The 26039-nt window shown below is 45.3% G+C and overlaps 1 protein-coding gene across 4 annotated transcripts; it reads right to left on the bottom strand.

Annotated features, from left to right (window-relative positions):
- On the bottom strand, positions 1-25285 carry LOC115129888 (sentrin-specific protease 7-like). 4 transcript variants are annotated; one of them, XM_065018996.1, is made up of 23 exons: positions 25080-25285; positions 24696-24803; positions 23234-23322; positions 22371-22601; positions 21879-21979; positions 19432-19619; positions 18648-18920; positions 18235-18322; positions 14257-14378; positions 13197-13343; positions 11873-11906; positions 10162-10386; positions 9303-9541; positions 6903-6979; positions 6540-6656; positions 6070-6189; positions 5691-5783; positions 3356-3528; positions 2695-2747; positions 2549-2592; positions 2392-2460; positions 2132-2282; positions 1-1946 (listed from the first exon to the last, which is right to left on the bottom strand). In XM_065018996.1, exons 2-23 carry the CDS (start codon positions 24801-24803, stop codon positions 1803-1805), a joined length of 2886 nt encoding a protein of 961 aa, XP_064875068.1. In that variant the 5' UTR covers positions 25080-25285; the 3' UTR covers positions 1-1802. The 4 variants fall into 4 exon arrangements, with proteins under 4 accessions (XP_064875068.1, XP_064875069.1, XP_064875067.1 ...); XM_065018997.1 differs by having other exon boundaries at positions 18648-18917; positions 25075-25285; XM_065018995.1 differs by having other exon boundaries at positions 25075-25285.
- Positions 25286-26039: the final 754 nt, after the last annotated feature.

Raw genomic sequence — 26039 nt, forward strand, 5'->3', positions numbered from 1 at the left:
TCACTTAATGGAGTTTCTTTATTGTCATTACAAAGTATATTTGATGTTAGCCCATTTAAATGGGTTAAACTATCTGTAAATTAAAACAAAACTTCAAACTGCTTTAACACGTTTCTCTATAAAACACGTCTCCAGACTACCTGTTGACTATCTGGACCGGTCTATTGGAAGGACATTGATCTCAGTCCTGATCTCCAGACCCTAAACCAATGCATTAGTAGTTGTAGGCTGGAAGGTGTAAGACAAGTTAAGCAGTATGGATGTCCTTGGTTCATTCTATGGAACCCTTGTACCCCGTAAAGCCCATCCATAGTGAACCAGTCGACCTATGGCCTTACCTTAACAGCACAACTTAGACCTTCAAACCGTTTACTGCATTTGACTATACGGCTTTTACTGAACTATAAGACAGAATTAAAGCCAACATAATTATATAGTATTAGAATAACAATATGGAAGAATTGATAAACACTCATTTGTATACTGTAGTAGTGGGGCCATTTTCTGACAGTGGCTAAATCAATGGGGTAGAGCTTTGGATGGGTCGAATAGGAAAAGGGTAGCCCAACTCATTTTGGAGGTGTGGGAGGGTGACCTTTACCCTTCCAACAGCAGTGGGGGGGCTCTGTCCTGTCTAAGAGGGCTCTGTCTGGGGCCCTCATGCTGTGAGAGGCTACACCAAAGACTCCAATTATCCAAAAACGCTCATTGTACCAACTTAACCCAATTAAGTACATATGGTTAAGCACATATCCTATCAGACTTAGTGTTAACGACCCAAACTGAAAAACCTATTAACTGTGCCCGTGTGAAAAACACACAATAACTTAAAAGGTCATATCTGGGATTCTCGCACTACAATATTGTGATGGTGACAGAAGAGAGTTCTAGGTTCTAGTTGCTAGGTAGACTTTGGGGGCATCTTTAATCCAGGAATATACCACATTATAAATACATCATTATAAATGCATCATTATAAACATGCCATTAACAATGTTTACACCGTGAAAACAAACAGAAAGTCAAATGGAAACCCTTTACTGTGTGGGGAGAATGTTATTTCTGTTTCTGATGACAGAGTGAGTCAGGTCCATAGACTTTCATACAGCACAAACACAAAGGGGAACTGAGTTCTGCCTGTAAACAGAACAGGGGAGAGGTGCTGTTCTAATCCTCATATTACAAGTGGTCATTGTGTAAAGCTTACTCAGTGTTCCCCACTGGAACACGGGGTTTTCCTTACAAACGAAGCAGCTACAACATGAGGAGCCAAAACTAAAACACCGTCAACGTGTTGACTTGTCTGTAGTGATAACACTATTGTTTAGCAGCTGCAAACAATCATGTGCATATTGAGTCCTTTATGACTGATGGTCAGAAACAACAGCCTGACACACTGAACAGGAATAACTGAGTAATATTGACTTTAATATTTATAGTGGTTTTATGTGTGAGTCATAAGGACATTTGAAAAAGAAACCTGTTCTGGATACATGAGTTACACTTTTGCTCAGCAAACTAGATTTGAGCACTCACTCATATGTCCATTCCAAATGCTCTCTTCTATAACATAACATAAAAACTAAACATTACATGAACAATTTTATTCCATTTTACGATCCTATTATTTTGTACATTCACATTACAGACAAGTGAGAAACAAACATCCTGTGACATTTTATTTAAAAAATAGTAATACAAAAATAGTATAAATATTCAATGTATTGTACATTTAAAAAGTCAAAGTCCTTCACAGTTTAGGGGTGTTGTAGTAGTAGTGCATTGCTGATCAGGTACCGTGGCTACCTGCAGCTGCTCCCGCCGTTGCCCCGGCAACCGTGCAGCTCCATCACCAGGCTCCGGATCTCCTCCCTCTTCCTCCACACCTGTTGCCGTGGAAACCAGCGCTCCAAACGCAGGGGGAGGTCAAAGTGCACCACTGGGTTCTGGAGAAAGTCAGTGAGCCAACCAGAGGTTTGGAATAAGGTGTGATGTCATACATGGGACAGGCAGTTATCATTTCAGATCAAGCGTTTTAGACAGTGTAGTGGAGACAGAAAAGTGCCCATGAAATGGATGGTTGATGTCAGCTTGTTGTTAAGCGTGGGAGGTTACAGGGGGAGGGCCGTACCTGCAGAAAGCTCTCCACGTACTGCAGGAGGTAGAGGCCACAGTCGCTGCTGTTGTCCTGTAGAGGGACTGTACAGTGGGAAGCCTTCATACTGTCTACAGTGAAGTCTCTGCGTGTCCCTCTACGCACCTCCCACTCTACATGTAGGTAACTGGAGAGGACAGACGGGAGAGATTGAAACTAGTGTACACACACATATATGAACCACACACACAAAACAATGCAAGCGCGACAGACACACACACACAGAGAGTACTCACTCCCGCAAGAGCTTATAGATGCTCTCATGGTAAGAGATCTTCAGGGAGTCCATGATGAGAATGCAGGGTCTACAGAGAGAAGACAACCCCGTGATATTACACACACTGTTATAGATGGAGGAAGTACAGCCAATTCATTCACAGTTAATGCACTCACTTCTTAATGATGGTCTCCCTCTGACAACCATCTTGGGTACACGCCTTCAAAATCGGGATAATGTCATTTAGAATGTTGCACACATGCTCAAAACATTCATATTTTTGTAATTTTTGTTCTGTTTTACAAAATAGGGTGATATTTACTGGTGGGTTGTGGGTCCTCAATATAGGTTTCCCACTGTCTCCCCCTGTTCCACCTGAAGGAAGTACGTACACACACACACACACACACACACACACACACACGCACACCTTTTAAATCAGCAGCAAATGTTTAGTTCCTTTGATTTTGTTCTGTGGTGTTATGGCCACATGTGCATGTTCTGTTTCTCAGTGCTTCTTGGCTGGGTATGGAGGACACGCTAGACCTGAACAGCCACCAGGCCAACCAAATAATTCCATCTGTAGTTAGGATTCAATTACACACATGCATGAACATGCACACATAACACACATCACATCCAGGTATGGCTAGAACACCCACTAAGCGTCAGTTTTTTTTAGAGAGACCTCATTTTCAGAGGGCTTATGTTGTATACAACATAAGCCCTAACATAGGGTTTTAAAGGGTAGTTAGGGACTGACATCGCAGCCTAAAAAGCCCCCTAGCTGCCTTCCAAAAATATTGAGGAAAAATAAAAACGATCTTACCCAACGTTAATTTGATCATTAAAGTTAAAGGAAGCGTGTGAACGCAACCCGGGTTGATTAGAAACACTATTACATTACAGCCCTGGTGAGAGAAGTGAGATTCTGCCAAGGTAAATATCACAAACACACAATGCATCGGCGCTGTCCAACGCACCTGCTCCGTTCTGCAGTTTGTGGTTGCTGGCCTCTGGAGAAGGCCCAGTTGAAGCCTGGGGCTGGCATTTCCTCTTCCCCCCGTTGGCCTCCACTCCAGCTGGGCCGGACCACTCCTCATGCTGGGCCTGCTCCAGGCCAGGGAAACAGATCACCACAAGGTACCAGTGGGCTCTGGGGAATCAGACACAAGGGAATCAGACACAAGGGAATGTGCAATGTATCATGTATGTGGCTATATGAGAAGTGTTCAATGTGTATGATGAGGGTAATGTATACATTATGTACAGTCTATGTTGTATACAGCAGTACTGTGTGTCTAAGACAATCTGGGACATTACAGTTCATCGTATCCTATCCTAGGAGAGAAAGCGTAATGGACTGGGGATACAGAGATCTACATTCTCATCTACACATATAGATGGATCTGATCATGGAAATACAGAGCAACGGGCAGCATGTGTTGTTTCAATGTGTAAAGAGAGAAACCAGTCAGTCTAGTGGAGTAAATGGCATTCACAAGACACTATAGGGAACTCCTGTGGCCCCTGTCCTAGCCTGGCTGTGGCCCCTGTCCTAGCCTGGCTGTGGCCCCTGTCCTAGCCTGGCTGTGGCCCCTGTCCTAGCCTGGCTGTGTCCCCTGTCCTAGCCTGGCTGTGGCCCCTGTCCTAGCCTGGCTGTGGCCCCTGTCCTAGCCTGGCTGTGGCCCCTGTCCTAGCCTGGCTGTGGCCCCTGTCCTAGCCTGGCTGTGGCCCCTGTCCTAGCCTGGCTGTGGACCCTGTCCTAGCCTGGCTGTGGCCCCTGTCCTAGCCTGGCTGTGTCCCCTGTCCTAGCCTGGCTGTGGCCCCTGTCCTAGTCTGGCTGTGTCCCCTGTCCTAGCCTGGCTGTGGACCCTGTCCTAGCCTGGCTGTGTCCCCTGTCCTAGCCTGGCTGTGGCCCCTGTCCTAGCCTGGCTGTGGCCCCTGTCCTAGCCTGGCTGTGGCCCCTGTCCTAGCCTGGCTAAGGCCCCTGTCCTAGCCTGGCTACGGCCCCTGTCCTAGCCTGGCTAAGGCCCCTGTCCTAGCCTGGCTGTGGCCCCTGTCCTAGCCTGGCTGTGTCCCCTGTCCTAGCCTTCTCTTGTATAGGAACATACTGGAACATACCGTGTCAGAATATAAATCTGTATCTGGAGCGTAGCCCATTTTCCAGCTACACGTCAGTCGGGAGATATTGTCACTGATGCTTTTTTATTGAAGATATGTAAAATAGGTCTGCAGTTGTATATAATAATATATGCCATTTAGCAGACGCTGATATCCAAAGTGACTTAGTGTCATGCCTGCAGACATTTTCCCTATGGGTGGAATTGAACCTACAGCACTTGGCATTGCAAGAGCCACGCTCCACGGACTGAGCCAGGGTTCTAAATCATTGTGCCGGGGACAGAAGACCGTGTTGACAAAGGTACAGTATGTAGACTAAAACCCCTGTGGTCCTAAAGTGAAGTGGGGAGTGGAGGGAACAGGGAACGCTGTGCAGCACTCCATCCAGACCGTCATCATTCCACAGACATATGAATGAAGGTACGCACATCCGGCCCCGTCTCTGTCAGGCGTGACAGAGGCTGTTTCAACACCAGCGCAGCCTTGAGACTAGTACACACACACCCACAGACAGACAGAGACTACAGCTCAGGCCACATCCATTCATCTCCACTATGCTGGAGCCCTGCCCTGCCTGGACACTGCCTCCGCTCCAGTTTAATGTCCCTGTTTTCATGTCTCCTTGTCAGAGCCATGACAGCTAGAGGGAAGGATGAAGAAAAGACCACTGTTTTCCCCAATCAATGGAGTGTGGTGTCAGGTCGTGACATGTAGTGTACAACAGAGTAGTGTAGAGTAGAGCAGTGTAGAGTAGTGTAGTGTACAGTAGTGTACAGTAGCATAGTGTAGTATAGAGTAGTGTACAGTAGAGTAGAGCGGTGTAGAGTAGAGCAGTGAAGTGTAGAGTAATGTAGTGTAGCATAGTATAGTGTAGGGAAAGGCAGTGTAGTGCAGGGCAGGGCAGTGTAGTATAGTGTAGGGTTGTATAGTATAGTGTAGGGTAGAGTAGAGTATTCTGTAGAGTAGAAGTATTCTGTCCTGCTTTGCGAGGTCGACAGAAATGATGTCGTTATTGGTCCAAGTCTTGGTTCTACCCTGTGTGTGTGTGTATGTGTGTATGTGTGTGTGTGTGTGTGTGTGTGAGAGAGAGAGTGTGTGTGAGTGTGAGTGTGTGTGTGTGTGTGTGTGTGTGTGTGTGTGTGTGTGTGTGAGAGAGTGTGTGTGAGTGCATGTGTGTCTATGATTCCCACTCACTTGTGATTGACCGGCACAAACAGGTAGTCCTTGTTGAAGATGTCAACATGGCGGGTCCACGTCCTCACCCTCTGGTGTCTCCTGTCCCTGGCCCTGAGAGGAAGGAGAGGGGACACACTTCACAGCAACGCATACTACTCCTTCCATCACAATCCAGGAAGAATATCTCTTAACAATACTCTTAACAAGAGTAAAATGCTCCTTAACTTCTGTCAATACCATCATTAACATCGTTAGCATATGACTAAGCCACCAGCCTACGTAGAGGGCGCCGCCAGGAGCCTAAGGCCAAACATGAGCCCCCCCGCAGGGCGCCATGTGACGCGCGGCCGAGCCGCCCACTAAGCCGTTAAAAGACGCTGAGTGCTGATCTCCTTACGGGATGGCAGCCTCCTCCTCCAGGGACGTGTCCCGGCGGGTCAGCTGCTTGTAGAAGAAGCTGCTGAAGACATGACATCTCTCTGCCAGGGGCCCCGGGGCCCGCTCCAGGAGAAGATACCTGAGGGGACAGGAAGATGCTGAGGTTTTGCTGTACTGTCACATGCTGTGTGGCTGAGCTACACTATGGGGACATGGCTGATTTCCATATATGTTAAATCTAGCTAATGTTAGGGTTTGGTTATGATAATGGTCAGTTTTAGGTTTTGGCTGGTCAGCCTGTCAAAGGGATGCTGGTCAGAAAAGTCCCCTTAGTCCTGCTTCATTGTACTTAGTTATGGTTTTAATCAATCAGCATTCAGGATTAGATCCACCCGTTGTATAATCACAGGTTACACGTCTGCCAGGTGGCTAAGATGTTCACATGACAGGAGAAGAACATTGGTCCACAGGCAGATCACTAGAACTCACTTAAGGTAGAAGTCGATGATGACATCATTGAGGAACTGGCCACTGTCCAGACAGTCTAGGTCCTCTGTTGTCACGGTGATTCCTCCTTTAGAAGGGAGTGGTGGGTACTGGATCAACCTGATGATGAAGAGATCCAATAGTTAATGTGTAAACAACAACAACTAATACTAACAGGTAGTATATTATACATTGAAAACCATCTATAACAATAAACTGGTGAGCAGCAAGATATACTGCCCTCACCTGGTGGGCAGCAAGATATACTGCCCTCACCTGGTGGGCAGCAAGATATACTGCCCTCACCTGGTGGGCAGCAAGATTTACTGCCCTCACCTGGTGGGCAGCAAGATATACTGCCCTCACCTGGTGGGCAGCAGGCCCTTGAGTCTGGAGTAAGGCTCTCTGCTTCTGTGGTTCCCTCTGGTCCGACTGGGGCTCCCCTGATCGGAACAAGAACAGAACAGAAAAACATGACAGAATCACCAGCCAGAAGTCATCACCCCAGTCAAACACCTCAGACTCTATAGATTCATCTGACTGCATGGGGGATTGTCCTCCAATGTATTTTGGACAAGGGGAACAGGTGATCAAATTCGACGTTTTGGTGAGTGATGAGAATGAGGGGGATCGAGATGATAAAGTCAAGGTCTGCTCTGATGATGAACAGCAGAGAGGAAGAGGATGACGCCACTCACTGTGTGTGTGTTGGCCAGACATGCTGCAGACTTGCCAACCCTGTCCAACTTGTTAGAGTACCAGACGCCTTGGCAAATTGGAGATTCAACTCGCGCGCATAGCACGCGCAGAATTGGGGGTTTCTTTCACCCGTACGCGCGCTGTGTGAGTCTGATCGCAATTATAGAATTGTACCAAATCAAGTCTATAAAAAGGTTTTTTTACTATTTACACATATAGTAAAAGTCACTAACAAGATCTAATTAGAAAGAAAAGGGCCTTTATTCTTGGAGTGTTTTTATTTTATTAAACAAATAATAACACGTTATTTGTTTAGGTACAACATGTACAAATGTCCTATCAACGATAAAACATTTGTATCTATAACGTTTTTCTTAGCACATGCGCCCAAGTTTAGTCGCTATAGTATAGGAACGCTTGTCACCTCTCAAACAGGGCCAATCACTAGGGCCAGCTCACAAGTAGTGGCTTTTTAGACACGGTTCCTAATCAACACTAAAAGCAAAATCATTTTGAAAATATTAAAACAAAAACAAATGATCTCATCGACACAGACCGCAAACTGGCTACACAAAGCTTGACTAGGCTACCGCCAAGAGAATCTGAACGTGGTTCTCTAGTCCGCTTGCCCATTATATTTCTTTGCAGCGCATACATCATTTCAGATTTTCGATATTTATAAAATATCAACAAAAAAAACGTTCCCAAAGTAAACTGTCTATTTCTCAGGACCAGATGCTAGAATATGCATATAATTGACAGCCTATGATAGAAAACACTCTAAAGTTTCCAAAAGTGTCAAAATATTGTCTGAGTATAACAGAACTGATATTGCAGGCGAAAGCCTAAGAAAAATCCAATCAGGAAGTGACTCATGTTTTGAAACCATTGTGTTCCTATGCACCCCTATTGGCCACTGAAAGGGATATGAACTAGATTCCCTTTTCTACGTATTCCCTAAGGTGTCTACAGCATTGTGACGTAGTTTCACGCCTTTATGTTGAAGAACGAGCGTAAACGACTACATTGCTTAAGTGGCCAGCTGAGGGCTCTCAGAGTGATTCTTGCATAAAAGACAGAGGTAGTCATTTTCCCTCTCGCTCCTACTGAAAAACCGATTGTCCCAGTTGATATATTATCTAATAGATATTTGAAAAACACCTTGAGGATTGATTATAAAAAACGTTTGCCATGTTTCTGTTGATATCATGGATATAATTTGAATTTTTTTCCACCGTTGTCGTGACCGCTATTTCCGGTGGATTTCTGAACATAACGTTACAAAACAAACGGAGGAATTTTGGGTATAAAAATAATCTTTATGGAACAAAAGGAACATTGGCTGTCTAACTGGGAGTCTCGTCAGTGAAAACATCCGAAGATCATCAAAAGATAAACAGTTAATTTGATTGCTTTTCTGATTTTCGTGACCAAGTTTCCTGCTGCTAGCTGGACATAATGCTATGCTAGGCTATCGATAAACTTACACAAACGCTTGTCTTGCTTTGGCTGTAAAGCATAATTTCAAAATCTGAGATGACAGGGTGATTAACAAAATGCTAATCTGTGTTTCACGATATTTCATTTGTGATTTCATGAATATGAATATTTTCTAGTAATATTTTTTGACCGTTGCGCTATGCTAATTAGTATAGTTGATGACAATTCTCCCGGATCCGTGATGGGTAGTTTCAAGAGGTCACAATCGCACAAATGCAACCAGTTATTTTTCGTATTTGCATTTAATGTCTTTCACTAGCAAATGCGAGTGAGCTGCTGGCACTTTAGAGCCCACTGAATGTCCATCTTGTGTTCGCTAACGTTAGCTTGAACCTGCTGTTATGTTGAGCACCCAGAACTCACAGTAGATTGAATAACACAGACATTATTATAACAGGTTTATCAATTTATACCTCTGAGGCTGAGCCTGCATCTTAAGGCAGAGGGATGGAGAGTTGGGGGGGACAGGGGACGAAAGAGCACAGAGGTATATACACACTGTCAAGCATATAGACACACAGACAGACATATTCACACAGTTCTGAGCTCCTGAGTGACTATACTGACCTTTGCTGTCCCCAGGCCGGGGTCTGCCACCAGGCTCTGCCCCAGCAGGGTGAGGAGGTGGGTGTCCTGGGGACAGCTGTGTATCAGTGCCAGGCCGTCTGCCCAGGACAGGGGACTCTTCAGGTCGTAGGAGCGGCCCTGACGGAAGGCCTCTACATCCAGCATGGAGGCTAGCAGAGCAGCCTGCAGATCACCCAGCTGTTCTCTTAGGACCAGGAGGAGGAATGGACATGCCTGACCTATATATCCACAATAGGAGAGAACACACACATTAACACACGGACAGATGCACACACAGAGACACACACTGTTCCACACGTTGTCAGGTGATGACTTTTTCCTCTAGAAAGTGTGGTTGAGTCATGGCGGTGTGCTGCGTTGTAATACTCAGTAACTGGCCCACATTAAGGACAACGTAACACTACTACACTTCCTTGTCTTTCTTTAGGTTTTGGAGGCAGAATCTTGAGAAGTTTGTTTTCCTGTTGACCTTCACAGCTTGATTGAACCTTTAACTCAATTAATCCACCTCTGGATCGGATGGAACACCAGTCCCAATTAATCCACCTCTGGATCGGATGGAACACCAGTCCCAATTAATCCACCTCTGGATCGGACCACCAGTCCCAATTTATCCTGCCTCATGCATCAAATTCTCTGCATCTGGTGAAAATATGTTGACCCACTATTCATATTACTATAGATGTATTTATCCTCCATTTAACCAGGGAAGTCACATTGAGATTGACATCTCTTTTTCAAGGCTGCTCTTTTAAAGCTAACATGGACTCTCAAGTCTCAACTAACATTGTAATGAATTTCGCTGTCTTCGTTCTCCCAGTTGGTAGAGTAGTCTTACCAGGCAGTGTAACGGGGTGGAGGGCTGAGAGCTCTGTCTGTACCAGGTTGGCCTGAGCCTCAGACACCCAGAGGAAGAGCAGGGAGGGGGCCGCTCGGCCGGGACAACCCTGGAAGAGACTCCCGTCTTGGGCTAGACCCCCGTCCCACACCGCGTACCCTCTGAGCTGGGACGCCACCAGGCTCACCGACACCCCCCCCTCCTCCTCGGATGACACCCTGGAATCTGTTGGAGAAGGGAGGGGGGGTGTAATAATTATGTTTTGATCATACTGGATATCTGATGACAGGGACGTCTTTTTTGTTGGATTATTTCTATAATTTATTTAAAGGTCTTCTACAGTATTTTGGAGAAGGCAGAAAGACTGTCTAATACACTGACTATCGGGGGTTAAGAATCCAAGACCCTGGAGTTACTAGCACCATGCTCTCACTAACTGACCACCTCCTGCTCAACATAAGCGTCTTAGGACACTAGTAAGATCCACAGATGCACCCGGAGTCAAGTGGGGTGAAAAGGTTGTGCAGACCAGTATGGCCTACCGTCGCCAAACGTAAATAGAACCCTAAGCTGAGCTTCTTAACCCTAACCCAGTCCAGAGAAAAACAGGTACGTGTGTAGAGGTGTGTGTGTGTTCAGGTGCAAGTGTGTGTATGGGGGCACGTGTGTGTGACCCTCACAGGGTCACAGACAGTTGACCAGGGTCGTTACATGCTCACCTACAGTAAACAACAGGGCAAGCCATGGGACAATAACAAGAGTAACCGTAATGAGATTTATATAAAGGATTAAAGACGGGTTATCTAAGGGAACGTCAGGATGGAGTTAAATCATTACACATAATTCATATTACAAACTGGGTGGGTCGAGCCCTGAATGCTGATTGGCTGACAGCCGTGGTATATTTCACCATTTCCCACGAGGATAACAAAACATTTATTTTTACAGCTCTAATTACATTGGAACCAGTATATAATAGCAATAAGGCACCTCAGGGGGTTGTGGTATATGGCCAATATACCACGGCTAAGGGCTGTATACAGGCACTCCGCTTTGCGTCGTGTCGTGTTTAAGAACAGCACTTAGCCAGGGTATACAGTTGTTTTGGCCATATACCACACCCCCTTGGGCATTATTGCTTAAATATAGAATAGGCAGATCTGATCCTTCTACATGTATATAATACCTGTAAATCGTTAACTACAGGTTTTTTGCATCGTACTGGTCAACTACCTTTCCTTGCTGGATTTCAGTGGATTTCAGCACTACACTTTCAGAACAGAAGTGTGTTTTCCAGTCTGACTTCACTAGCCTGGTTCCAGATCTGATTGTGCTCTTGCCAACTCATTTGCTTATTGTCAAGCCAAACATGTTTAGCATGACAATGAGGGCCAAGGAGTTGACAAGATGGCACAAACAGACTGCCACTCATCTGCCCGCTGCCCTCCTCATCTGAATTCCTTGACCTAAGTCTCATGAGGCCGCAGCAGGAAGAGGAAAAGGGTGGCTCAGGGAGGCTATGGAGCCCATATGATCCCCCTGGGGAAGGGAAGGACCCTGCATGTGTTGCAGTAAAGACTAAAACACACAGTGACTTCACCCTCTGAGGCTTTTTGAGAGCTTTTTATCATCTTTCCCCATCTGATCATTAGACGAGGTCATACTCCACCACACATACACACAGCTGCCATGTCAAGCTGTCAGTGATTACCTTTCAGCGGTAGAGTGATGCCATCATCTGTTACCTACAAAAAGAGGAGGGAGATTAAATATATTAGCAGGAGGAAAATGCTGACATGTTGTCATTACGGTATGTAATAAGAGGGAGGATGAATAAAATAGCTGATTAGAGAAGAGGTAAAGGAGGAGGAGAAGGTGGAGGGATATTATAAAGCATCCTGTTGGGTTTATATACTAAGGAGGGTAGACTGACCCTGATGCTCAGTCTTGACCAACCTTTAGAACCTTATTCCCCTAGACCCGTATTCCCCTAGCCCAGACCAGATGCACTTGTGTAGATCTGAAAGGATTGAATAGGTAGTCACATTGGACATATTTAGCATGGTTGCTATGGAAACAATACCAATAATTGGGTCGTCAACAAAAAAAGACCTTGTTCAACAACAGAAGGAACGTTTCCAGACATGACAAAAGCAGCTACATAAATAAATAAATGAGGCAATGGGGACTTACTTCCCTGTTGTTTTGCTGACCTCACAGTGGAAAACAACAACAGTTTGACACAGTAATCTATTGACCACAAGGCAACTGCTCCGGACTCACTGACCACGGTTTAATTCACCCCGGGACTCTGTCATTAGCACCACACTATTTCTTAATTGCTTGTTAAAGGATTTTTATGGCCCTTGAATAGACTTGATGGGAGTTTGGAGAACACCTGGTGAGTTATGGTCTTGAGTTGCTTATCATGTTATTGTTCCAGTAAGAGACTGGCATGTGGGTTTTTGAGACTGCCAGTGAAGGTTGTGTTCCAAGTGTTCAAAGTAGCGACACATTTGATCTTCTATTTTATTCCAGCTCTCTCCATCCGTCCCATCAGTGTAATATGTAAAGCCATATTTTGTGAGGACTGGCCCATTAAGACGTTGGACAACACATGTCCTTTATTAAAATATAAACCAGGAACAAAAACTAGTGATGGGCCAATCACATTAAGGGGGAAGCTATCTGGAAGAGAGCATGGAAAGAAAGAGAGAAAGAAAGAAAGAAAGAAAGAAAGAAAGAAAGAAAGAAAGAAAGAAAGAAAGAAAGAAAGAAAGAAAGAAAGAAAGAAAGAAAGAAAGAAAGAAAGGAAAGAAAGAAAGAAGCTGGGCAAATATTGATGTGAAATCAAGACAGTGAGGAAAGAACCTGGTTGTTTCTGTCTTACATTCATAAAGGCTTCAACTGAGACACAAATTTGGAACTCACAGGTATTATGCTCAGCTAATTTTGAATGTGGAGCACAAGCACGCGCCTATGTGTACACAAAGATAGAGTGACCTACACACACACCACTAGCCAAAGTGTCTTACCACCAGGTTTCCATTGGCCTGCGCTCGGACCACCCCAGCGTGCAGTGTAGAGAAGGACAGTTCCATGATAGGAGGCAGTGGCTGTGTGCTGCCAGGTTGGTGCTCCGATACGCTCTGTGACCCCGTGACCTTCTCTCCAACCACAGCCTGCCAATCACAACACAGAGGCACCGGCACACATGGAAATAATTCACAATATTGCATAAAACACCTCATATTTACCTCAACTGCTTCAATAGATTTCTTCCCAGGCATGAAACAAAGGCTTTCCTAGAAGCAAATGCTTTAAATCGACAAATATTTCCTAGAATGTTTTCAATTGGTGATGTCTTGTCTTTTAGGTGCAACAAGTTACAGTGGGTGGAATTTAAGGTGGAGGCCCTTCAGATAGGTCCCTCCAGCTACAGTAAAAGAAGAGACACTGCACTGAGCAACACAGAAATCCTAGAACAGAGATGGGAAGCTCTATTCAAGATGCTCAACAACAGGGGTTACATCTGTTCCTCTACAGCGTCCCGAAACACAATAACAAATATGTTGGATCTTAACCAGAGTTACCTGCTTCTTCTAAAACATCCACTGGGGAGGCTTTCTACTACTAATTATCTCACAGCACCAGACTGGTTTCTTTTATTACTTACACATTCCCAATCCCCACTGTCTGCTAGCTAGCTAAACCTCTACATGTGTTACAGACAGGCAGTTAGCTGACAAGAGCTGGCAAACCTCACCTCAGTCGTGATACAGGCTACAATGTTGTCTTCTCCAAGTCTGACCTCTCAATCCAAGTCTGAAATAGCTGGCTTCTCTGAGCACTGTCCTCTCTGAGTACTGCATATAAACACGTCCGTCTTGTTTTTTTTGCTTGATTTGTTGCTCTCTGACTGTCAAAGGCTCTAATATTATTCAAAACCAGACAATATGTTATTTGTCCAGGCAACCATGGAATTAGAACCATATCATTAGAATTCTACTCACTTAAAGGGAATAGGCCTCCGACATGTGATGATGTACCATGATCATTAGAGACCCATGCCCCCCCCCCCCCCATCCCTCCTACCTGTTTGGGTACATGTTCCTCTGGGGTGGGTTGGCCTTGCCTGGGGCTCTGTTGTGGGGTCTTCAGCCTGGGGCACTCTTCTTCATCATCCATGTCCTCCTCATCCTCACTGGAAAGCACAACTGACACACAGAGACACTCGACTTAGTATGGTGATTATACACTGTCGTTAAACAAACACGGGGAAGTGATAATATTACAGGCCAGTGGTCTGTTGCAGCAGCTGGGTGTAAAAACATTGGGCTTAAATGATAAGCGGAAGATAGTTACAGAATATACTAGCCTTCCTCTCAAAATGAGGGAAGAGAGGAGAGAAAGACAGAGAGAGACACCAGTCTGTAGGTGAGGGGATTGTACTGTATATAGTAAGGTGCCTACACACACTGAGGCCGGTCCATGCCAAAGCTGGGGTTGGTGGGCCCAGGGTAATAGGCTTGCCGGGGAGTAATCTGGAGTGTGACGCTCAGCTAGCCAGAACTGGAGCACCTTGTCCTGCTGTACCACCCATAACTGTTGTATATCTATGGTGCCACCTACTGTGACTGGCACCTTGAAGTGACACTGACACCGTTAGTTACTGCGTCAATGGGGTGGCTTCACGAAGGAGCTGCTGGCACACTGACTGTCACTGAAGTTGAGAGCAGAAGCTCCTTCCGTGCTCTACCACCGACTGAGACTGTCACTTTCAAGTCAGTGTGTTAATGAGTGTGTCAGTTGCTGGCACACTAAGAGTCAGTGAAGGACTTAAGAGGATTGGAGTGGTATCTATTTGTACTCAAGATGACTACTTTGATTAATGATTAGTTAACACACTGTAGGGAAGATGAGCATTGCAATGGGCCATTATCACGATTTTTAAAGCTCCCAAGCAGTCTTTGTCATTTTATTTGTAAATCACTGTATGTCTAATAAATCACTGTCTGTTTATTTAATGAAAATAACTCCAACATATATTTTTTTATCATTTACACTGAGTATACCAAACATCAGGAACTGAGTGCATTTCCCTGAGCCTCCTTTTGCCCTTGAAACACTCTCTGATCATGTGGGCGTTAGGAAACAAATGTGAAGATATTTACATAGACATCCCTGATTGACTGATAGGATGGTCTAGAGCCCATCCCCTTACCCAGATGAACATTCATTGGTCTATTATAATCAGATCACATTGTGATGTCATGCTGTGGGCCAAAAGTTCCATCCCACCTGAACAAGCTGAAATTCAAAGCATTGTTTTCTAACATCTCTTACACAAAAAGGGCATTATCATAATTTCAGTGATAGTGTGAAAATAGCATCATTTAAAAAAAAAGAATAATCACGTTTTTAAATGCACCTCCCCTTTTAATATGTCACATTGATTATGATGAAGTACGCAATATTAGCCTACATCCTGTTGTTCACCAATACCTTTGACATAAATACAGATTAGCCTACATTGTACAGGTCCTGACATAGGATCACGGACCTAGCTGGAGATGGTTGTTAGCTGCTCACACAAAGTCAATGGGTTCATTTAAAGGGGGACTAGAAGCTCCTGGTAGCAGCGGAAGGACCCAGAGTTAGAGGGGGAAGTGGAGGGGGGAAGGGGATTGGGTCAGTGTGGGTCAAGTGCCAGTAGACAGACACAGGACTAATGGGCTTTATAGAGAGCTTTGGCTATAATCTGGGTGACTACTTGTCCCCCCTCCCCCTCCTCCCCATAACCCTGGTGTTGCAGTGCCACGCTCTACCAACTGATCCACACGGGACCTACATATTCCTCTTCCTCCCCTCCTGTCTCATCCCTCTTCCCACTTCCTGCTGTTTCCCTATCCCTGCCCCCTCTCTCTCTCTCCCTGCCTGCCTGCCTGCCTCCTCTCTCTCTCTCTCTCTCTCCCTGCCTCCTCCTCTCTCTCTCTCTCCCTCTCCCTGCCTCCCCTCTCTCTCTCTCCCTGCCTCCTCTCTCTCTCTCCCTGCCTGCCTGCCTCCTCTCTCTCTCGCTACCTGCCTGGCCGCCTGCCTCCTCTCTCGCTCCCTGCCTGCCTCCTCTCTCTCCTCCACCATGCATGGTACATTAACACAGAGGGACAAAGGGGACTGAGAATAACCAAGCCTGCTATGGTCTTTTCCTTGTCAGCACTTTGAGTGCACGTGAAGACACACACACATCTTCAAACACACACACACACACATATTCAAACACACACACACCTCAAAAAAAGTGAGCCACCCCTCTGCGGTGGAGCCAGGCATTAATCTCTCAGCACCGCTGACAGCTGATGGTTTCCCAGGCCCGCCTCTGGCTACACATCTCTGACCACAAAGAGCTTGTAAAGCTGTAACTAGGACCCATTAGGAGAAGAGAGAACAAATGCAGACCAGATGAGGATCCTCATCGGATGTTGTGTCCTCGTCATTCCCCTGGTGATGCCCCAGCCCCATGTTTACAAAAATATATCTTAATGGCAAATATTGTCTGTACCGAAAATTACAAACCCAAGCTTGAGTTTCCTCTCTCTTCCAACCACTTCTTGGCTTCCCAGCTCCTCATGTCATCATTATGAAGGCTCCTGTACTCGTTACTACCTAATCACTGTGGATTTGAAGGGCCAAGACTCCGCTAGAGAGAGGAAGCCCATGGGTCTCTGCTAGAACAGGTCCTCGCTAAGGATGCAGCTCACCACAGATCCAATCAGTGGCTATGGGCGTGGCTTAGCTGCATAGAAGTTAAGGTTCGTGTTGGTTATAGGGGTGGAGCTTAGGTCCTTCTATAAGGATCCATTCAAACGCCACTGTGGTGGTGGTGCACCATGCCAACAGAGGGGGTTTCCCTGTAAAATTGCTTACAGTGTCAGAATGTGCTCTGGGTCTTTCGTAAATTCAGAGTGTTTCACTCTCGGGAGCGTTCAGAGTGTACACTGGACGCTCTGGCTGAGGAGAAAGGTTGATCTGAGCGTTCTGTAACTGGCTAGCTACTTCCAGAGATAAATGAGAGAACACCTCACTCTGACCATTTTACTCGCTCCAGCAGAGCTGGTTAGGCTGTTTTCATGTTATCTAGAGCGTTGGTGACTAACTGTGATTCTGGCAACAATTTACTTGTGTTTTTTTGCCAATGTTTAATGACACCGGTAATATTCAACAGGTGTTGCGCATTTGTAAATTCATCCGTTTTTCATCTGCTCTAGCCAGAGTGAGTTTACCAACGCACCCCTAGTCTCCCTCGCCTACAGTCTGGTTTGCATAGCCACAAAGTCAGATTCCACAGCCACATTCTGCCTTGCAAATGACCTCATTACTTTCTTAAAGAGACACCGCACACTTTGATAAAAGATATTGCTTCTTCTTCTGCAAATGTTGATCAGTACAATAAAATAATATGTTCTAACAGTTGGCAATAAAATAAGTCCTAAATGGAAAGGATTGCTTATCATCTGTAGCCCCATAATATCAGCTACAACAAGCTCAATGCACACAATCCTGTTGAATATGATGCATTCACCTGTATTGTGAATAGACCTAGGCTACATCTTGATTCACCCGGTTTATCAATGCAGACTTACCATTCAAATAAATGACCATTATGTTGTTTGGTACTTAGTTTTTACTAATTGCATAACAGTAGCTGAGTTTATCTGTCTGGATCAAGTGCCATTCTGAGAATTTATCTAATACGCCTTCTTTCTGTTGTTGTTGTTGTGGTATTGTTTTAGTATCGAGTACCGTGATACTAGCCAGTCTGTTATGTAATGGCCCTGAACCCCACTAAGACATACAGCTGAAACCGCTTCCTCGCCTGTTCATCCATTGGGGCCGGATGATATTCTCTACTGACGCCACTGGGTGAGGAGGGCATTTTGCTTCGTTTATAATGTTGGTTCAGCGTAACAACACTCATATTACAGAGTAGTATGTGACATCATACCGCCAGTCTATGCGTGATATGGTATGTTCTGATCCATATGCTATGAAGGGTTCAACAATGGGTCAACTTACTAGGTTCTGTGGAAGTGGGCTTGGGCCGCCTCAGCCTGAGATGGAGGGAGAGACACTTGGTTGGAGGCCTCCTCTCTCTGTCTGTGAGGTTAGCCCGGAGGGGAGGCCTGCTCTCTCTGTCTGTGAGGTTAGCCCGGAGGGGAGGCCTCCTCTCTCTGTCTGTGAGGTTAGCCCGGAGGGGAGGCCTGCTCTCTCTGTCTGCTCTCTCTGTCTGTGAGGTTAGCCCGGAGGGGAGGCCTCCTCTCTCTGTCTGTGAGGTTAGCCCGGAGGGGAGGCCTCCTCTCTCTGTCTGTGAGGTTAGCCCAGAGGGGAGGCCTCCTCTCTCTGTCTGTGAGGTTAGCCCGGAGGGGAGGCCTGCTCTCTCTGTCTGTGAGGTTAGCCCGGAGGGGAGGCCTGCTCTCTCTGTCTGTGAGGTTAGCCCGGAGGGGAGGCCTGCTAAAGGAAAACTGCTTCTCCTGTGTGACCTGGGTCACTGAAGCCACAGAGGAGAGGAGGTGTCTCTGGGACCCTGTGGATGCACCTCTGGCCCCTGACATCAAGGGGCGGTCGGGAGAGTCGTCACTATCTGGGCTCTGGCTTCGGTGGCCTGCTGGGACAGGGACACTTCCCCTGGGGCCCGTCCCTGGTGAACCACTAGTCCTCTTGATCTGGTTCTGCAGTGATCCTGAACTTCCCTTCCCCTCCTTCTGAAAGCACACCAGGTAGGACTATTAGTCACAGGGGTTATCCTAAACGAAAACATATGAGCCTGCAAATGCACCTACACTAACCAGTTCTCTTAGTTCTCATATAGTTCGCTACAGTTTGTTTTCAACGGCCACACTTTACAAGACTCTATACTATTCTATAGACCAAGCTACCCTGGGGTGTTATCCTGTTGCAAGATATGGAGCTACCAGCTCAGCTGAATCAGGACTATCTGTATAGGGTGGAAGAATAGACCTAGCAACACTGAGTTAGCCAACACTAACAATGCTTGAAAAAGCTAGCCAACGCTCAACCTAGCTAGCTAACAAGTATGGTTACGACCAATAACTATGTACCAGACTAGTAAGTATAAGCAATTGTTTTCCACTAGACATATATTTATGTGAGTCCTGAGGCCAGTCAACTGTATGTGTCCCAAATGGCATCCTATTAACTATAGTGCACTATCTAGGGAAGAGGGTCCCACTTGAGACACAGCTATAGTCCTACCTCTGTGTTTTGTGGAGGAGATCCATTCATCCCAGAGTCACGTCTCCTCCATGTTGAGTCTCCCGGGGAGACAGAGAGCCTGTCGTCCGTCTTTGAGGAACTTTCCACCTCTCTTTCTGGAGATGGTTCTGATGCAGAATCCTGCTCCGACTCCACTGGGCTGCATCTCACAGACATTTGGGAATCTCCTGAGGGAGATGTAAAACAGAAAAGGAATAATAAAATATATGCTGTTTAGCAGACACTTTTATCCAAAGTGACTTTGATAAACGTTTTCGTATGGGTGGCCTCAGCGGGAACCTAAACAACGAAACACAACAGTTCCATTTTGACCCTTGTTGAAGAGACAGTAGCCTGCTTGCCTACATGTATGACATGCCAGCGATAGCCACAGGAGTTGGCTAAAGCACACAGCTAAATGTTGTGTCTCCTGAACGAGAAAGAGTTAAAAGAAAAGCAGTCTGAAGGCAAGAGATTGTTTACTGCAGGCATTTTTAACAAGGCCATAAAGTTAAGCATTTGTTTATCCAACCAGGAAAATGGTCAGGCTTGCCAACACAATATAGAAGAAGAGGGAAACGCAGGGGGAGGTTTGGTTAGACACAGCAACACCTGCTAAATGTTAACCCCACTGCTCATGCCTCAAGAGGGCCACCATTGTTCCTGTTCCCAAGAAAGCTAAGGTAACTGAGCTCAACGGCTATCGCCCCGTAGCACTCACTTCCGTCATCATGAAGTGCTTTGAGAGACTAGTGAAGGATCAGATCACCTCCACCCTACCTGACACCCTAGACCCACTCCAATTTGCTTACCGCCCCAACAGGTCCACAGACGACGCAATCGCAATCACACTGCCCACTGCCCTAACCCATCTGGACAAGAGGAATACCTATGTAAGAATGCTGTTCATCGAATACAGCTCAGCATTTAACACCATAGTACCCTCCAAACTTGTCATTAAGCTCGAGACCCTGGGTCTCGACCCCGCCCTGTGTAACTGCATCCTGGACTTTCTGACGGGCCACCCCCAGGTTTTGAGGGTAGGAAACAACATTGCCACCCCGCTGATCCTCAACACTGGGGCCCCACAAGGGTGTGTTCTTAGCCCTCTCCTGTACTCCCTGTTCACCCATGACTGGGTGGCCGTGCACGCCTCCAACTCAATCATCAAGTTTGCAGAAAACACTACAGTGGTAGGCTTGATTACCAACAACGACGAGACGGCCTACAGGGAGGAGGTGAGTGTGGTGTCAGGAAAATAACCTCACACTCAACGTCAACAAAACAAAGGAGATGATTGTGGACTTCAGTAAACAGCAGAGGGAGCAGCCCCCTATCCACATCGACAGGACAGTAGTGGAGAAGGTGGAAAGTTTTAAGTTCCTCGGCGTACAAATAAATTTGGCTTGTCACAAACTTCTACAGATGCATAATCAAGACCATCCTATCGGGCTGTATCACCGCCTGGTACGGCAACTGCTCCGCCCACAACCGTAAGGCTCTCCAGAGGATAGTGAGGTCTGCACGACGCATCACCGGGGGCAAACTACCTGCCCTCCAGGACACCTACACCACCCGATGTCACAGGAAGGCCAAAATGATCATTAAAGACAACAACCACCTGAGCCACTGCCTGTTCACCCCGATATCATCCAGAAGGCGAGGTCAGTACAGGTGCATCAAAGTTGGGACCGAGAGACTGTTAAACAGCCATCACTAGCATTGAGTGGCTGCTGCCAACATACTGACTCAAATCTCCAGCCACTTTAACAATAAAAAATTGGATGTAATAAATGTATCACTAGTCACTTTAAACAATGCCACTTTATATAATGTTTACATACCCTACATTACTCATCTCATATGTATATACTGTACTCTATACCATCTACTGCATCTTTCCTATGCCGTTCGGAAATCGCTCATCCATCTATTTATATGTACATATTCTTATTCATTCCTTTACACTTGCGTGTATAAGGTAGATGTGAAATTGTAAGATTACTTGTTAGATACTACTGCACTGTTGGCACTAGAAGCACAAGCATTTCGCTACACTCGCATTAACATCTGCTAACCATGTGTATGTAACCAATAAAATTTGATTTGAAACTGCAACAAAACACTTAACGAGGAAAACTCCTGATTACACAAGTATGTTTGACCCTTAATTGGTTAAGCCTATGTAGATATAAGCGACCTCCAACTGCTGTGGATCTACAGCCTAGACTGAGCACCGAGATTTAAGAAAAATGTTTTTAGACAAATAATACATTTTCACAAAAATAGCGTAGCATCCACAAGTGTAGATTTTCTTCATCAGGCCTCCCTAAACTGAGCACATTGTCTAGGAATTGTTTTGGACTGTGTGTGAAAGAATGAACGGTAAGCTAGGATTTCACCCCAATGAACTCTCTCTCTCTGTGTGGTGTGTGTGTGACACTGACCACTGAACTCTGCACGGCGCGTCTTGAGCAGTGGCGACACACACCCAGTCTCTTGATTCTTGTCCCGGCACAGTGTGTCTGATGCCCTCTTAGGGCGCCATCTAGTGGAGGACAACGGTACAATCAGTTTAAATTATTCCAAGCATAGATTTCTATGGTTGGTGTCACTTCTAGTTCTGACAGAGTGACAGATACCAGAACAAGTGTGAACCGAACAAGCAGAATCAGATGTCAATTCACATTTAAAAAATCAACTACGTTCTAATTCCTAGACTTAAAGTTATCAGTTTTTCAGTTATCAATCTATTATATTGTAATTTTATTTGACATGTATCCATATCGACTTACAGGAGCAATTAGGGTTAAGTGCCTTGCTCAAGGGCACATTGGCAGATTTTTCACGTAGTCAGCTTTGGGATTCGAAACAGCAACCTTTCAGTTACTGGTCCAACGCTCTTAACCTCTAGGCTACATGCCGCCCTGATGACATACCCATTTTTGAAGCAGGGAGGAGAGGCTGCTGGGAGTCTTTGTTCAGCTTTGTGTGTTGATGATGATGTCACAGGGTTTAATTGGATGTGAGGTGTTCTGGATGGTGGATGATGTTCTGGGGTCTGAGCTGGTCTCTGGAAGCCTGTTGACTGGCTGGAGGTCCATTTGTCTGATTGTCCAGGTCCAAGACGCGCTTCACAGACATCCCTCAGAACTAGCCGGTTAGGAGTGCTGCAAACAATGATCAAAGTCTCAGCAAAGTCTATCTAACATCTCAGGAACTACATCAATACCATATACAGTTGAAGTCAGAAGTTTACATACACTTAGGTTACATACACACACATTTCTTGTTAACAAACTATAGTTTTGGCAAGTCGGTAAGAACATCTAATTCGCGACAGGGAGGTCCGTAGGGTGACGCACAATTGGCCTAGCGTCGTCCAGGTTAGGGAGGGGTTGGCCGGTAGGGATATCCTTGTCTCATCGCGCACCAGCGACTCCTGTGGCGGGCTGGGCGCAGTGCGCGCTAACCAGGTCGCCAGGTGCACAGTGTTTCCTCCGACACATTGGTGCGGCTGGCTTCCGGGTTGGATGGCCCTGTGTTAAGAAGCAGTGCGGCCTGGTTGGGTTGTGTATCGGAGGACGCATGACTTTCAACCTTCGTCTCTCCCGAGCCCGAGACAAGATAGTAGCTACTAAACAATTGGACACCACGAAATTGGGGAGAAAACGGGGTAAAAAAATATATACAAAAATAAGCTCTGGTCCAGTGTGTCACGTCACTTATTGATGCTGTTCATTAATCTCAGCAGCATGAACGCTATGGACCAGAGCCATGTACAGATCATGTCTATACATACCTCTGTTTCCCTGCTCTGGGGATGTGTCCATTCAGAGAGCCAACCTGTTCAGGCCTTTTTCCATTTGAAGAGCCATTGCACCAGCTTGTCTGAAATTACACACAGTGTTGTTTCAGCATAACTATTAACTCATAGGATACATAGTACATTGACCTACAGCTTTTAAAGTGTCTTGAGAGTGATCGGTTTAAATTAGAGAAGAGTCTTGGGTTGGGTCGCAAATGGCACCCTATTCCAGAGGAGGCTGGTAGGAGGCACAATGGGAGGATGGGCTCCTTGCAATGGCTGGAATAGAATTAATAGAACGGAGTCAAATGTGGTTTTCATATGTTTGATACCGTTCCATTAATTCCATTCCAGCCATTAAAATGAGCCCATCCTCCTATCGCTCCTCCCACCAGCCTCCTCTGCCATTGTCCCAGTTGTGCACTAGCCACCCTGTGGGTTTTGGTCCAAAGTAGTGCATTGATTATATAGGAAATAGGGTGCCATTTCAAAATAAAATAAAATTTTATTCGTCACATGCGCCGAATACAACAGGTGTAGTAGACCTTACAGTGAAATGCTTACTTACAAGCCCCTAACCAACAATGCAGTTTAAAAAATAAGAATAAGAAATAAAAAGGAACAAGTAATCAAAGAGCAGCAATAAAATAACAACAGTGAGTCTATATACAGGGTGTACCGGTACAGAGTCAATGTGCGGGGGCACCGGTTGGTCAAGGTAATTGAGGTAATATGTACATGTAGGTAGAGTTATTTGGGCAGCACTTTGGGAGGTTTCATTAGCATGACTTATATAGTATTTTATTAGGAACACCTAATATTGAGTTGCACCCTCTTTTGCCCTCAGAACAGCCTCAATTCGATGAGGCATGGACTCTACAAGGTGTCATATGTGTTCCACAGGGATGCTGGCCCATGTTGACTCCAATACTTTCCACAGCTGGGTCAAGTTGGCTGGATATCCTTTGGGTGGTGGACCATTCTTGATACACACGGGAAACTGTTGAGCTGGAAAAACCCAGCAGCGTTGCAGTTCGACACTCAAACCAGTGCGCCTGGCATCTAGTACCATACCCCATTCAAAGACACTTAAATCTTCTGTCTTACCCATTCACCCTCTGAATGGCACACACACAATCCATGTCATAATTGTCTCAAGGCTTAAAAATCCTTATTTAACCCGTCTCATCTCTTTCATCTACACTGAAGTGGATTTAACAAGTGACATCAATAAGGTATTATAGCTTTCAACTGGATTCACACGGTCAGTCTGTCATGGAAAGAGCAAGTGTTCCTAATGTTTTGGACACCCAGTGTATACCTTCTAGCTAGGCCGATCTCACTTATCACCATGAGCAAATATAAGCACAACATTCATTCACTAATAATGAGTCACCGTGTGAAAATGCAGTTCATTGGGGCTATGTCCACTTCAAATGGAAATGATAAGGGATACCTCGAATGGGCTGGAGGTATCCCGGAGACGTGAGAGAGGGGACAGCATGTGCATGTTGTCAGCTTCTGATGGCTGTTTTCTCTTGGGGATTTTGAAGGGAACTGCCATCTGAAATGAATAATTACTGTATTACGGAGGTGCTACTTAACGCTGACCTGCTTGTAGCTAACTATGTTGTAACTCTGGTCCAGGCCGTTAGTGTGCATCCGTCCACTAACGTTACTAGACCAGAACTAGCTATTTTCCAACACCTCCTAATCGAGGTAACAACAATGCACAGGTTATGTTCAGAAAGATGTGACAGTTAGCTAGCTACCTGTAATATGAAAAGCCTTGTTAGCCAACATAGCTAGCTAAGTTAGCTAACAAGCCAACTTACTTAACTGTCAAGGGTGCTGAATCAGACGGAAAGATGGCTAACGAACGAAAACAAGAAGCATTGTAAAGACGCCATTACGTTGTAATTTGCAACCAATTAAATGTTATCATATTGGCTAGTAAGCAAGGGATGACTGCTTCTAGTAAAATGTTACATCAATCTAGCAGCAAGAAGCCATCAACAACAGAGGCGCCTCTAGCGTTAACAGGAAATTGTTGAAAGCAGGTTTACGCGCAACCTGTTTGCACTCTTAAAGCGCAAAACAGGTCTGGTCGGTTAATTACTAGACCTACAATTGGTGTGTCATGTGTAGGCAAAGGCAATTAAGCCACAAAATCATTATTTATGAATCCGCTCTGGTGATACATAAGAGGTTTATGAATTGCAAATGTGTACAATGCACAATCAAATACAGTAGTAGTGGGACGGCGTAAAGCTACGGTTGCGCAGTGCAAGACTTCCTTATCTAGCTATCTACTGTAAATAACGTTACAACATATAGCTTTCTATCACATTTAGTAACTAATAGACAATTTAGCACATAGAATGTGTTGTATACGAAAGGCTAAGAAGACATTTATAGAATTTGGATTTATTTGTGCGATCGACCGTTGGTGTTGAAATAACCACGTACCATTAGCTACCAGTTAAACAGACGCTGTTGCTAGCAGCTAAGCTTTGTGTTAGATCTAGGCTGGCTAGCTAATTATCAAAATCATTAGGCCTGCTTTTGTTTTCATCTGATATGGGCTTGAGAAACTAACTAACTTCATCAAATTAATATTTTTTTGCATTCAAATAACTTCAAATATTATTTGGTCTTCTGAGAGGTATTCAAATATTATTTGGTTTTCTGAGACCTGTATTTGAATATCAAAGAAAATACTTTAAAAAAAAAACTCTAACCTCAAGTGAAAAATTGGTATTTTCAAATAAACTACAAATACAACTATTTCCTGCCCAGG

This window comes from Oncorhynchus nerka, linkage group LG5 (genome assembly GCF_034236695.1).
Source record: "Oncorhynchus nerka isolate Pitt River linkage group LG5, Oner_Uvic_2.0, whole genome shotgun sequence".
Taxonomy (NCBI): domain Eukaryota; kingdom Metazoa; phylum Chordata; class Actinopteri; order Salmoniformes; family Salmonidae; genus Oncorhynchus; species Oncorhynchus nerka.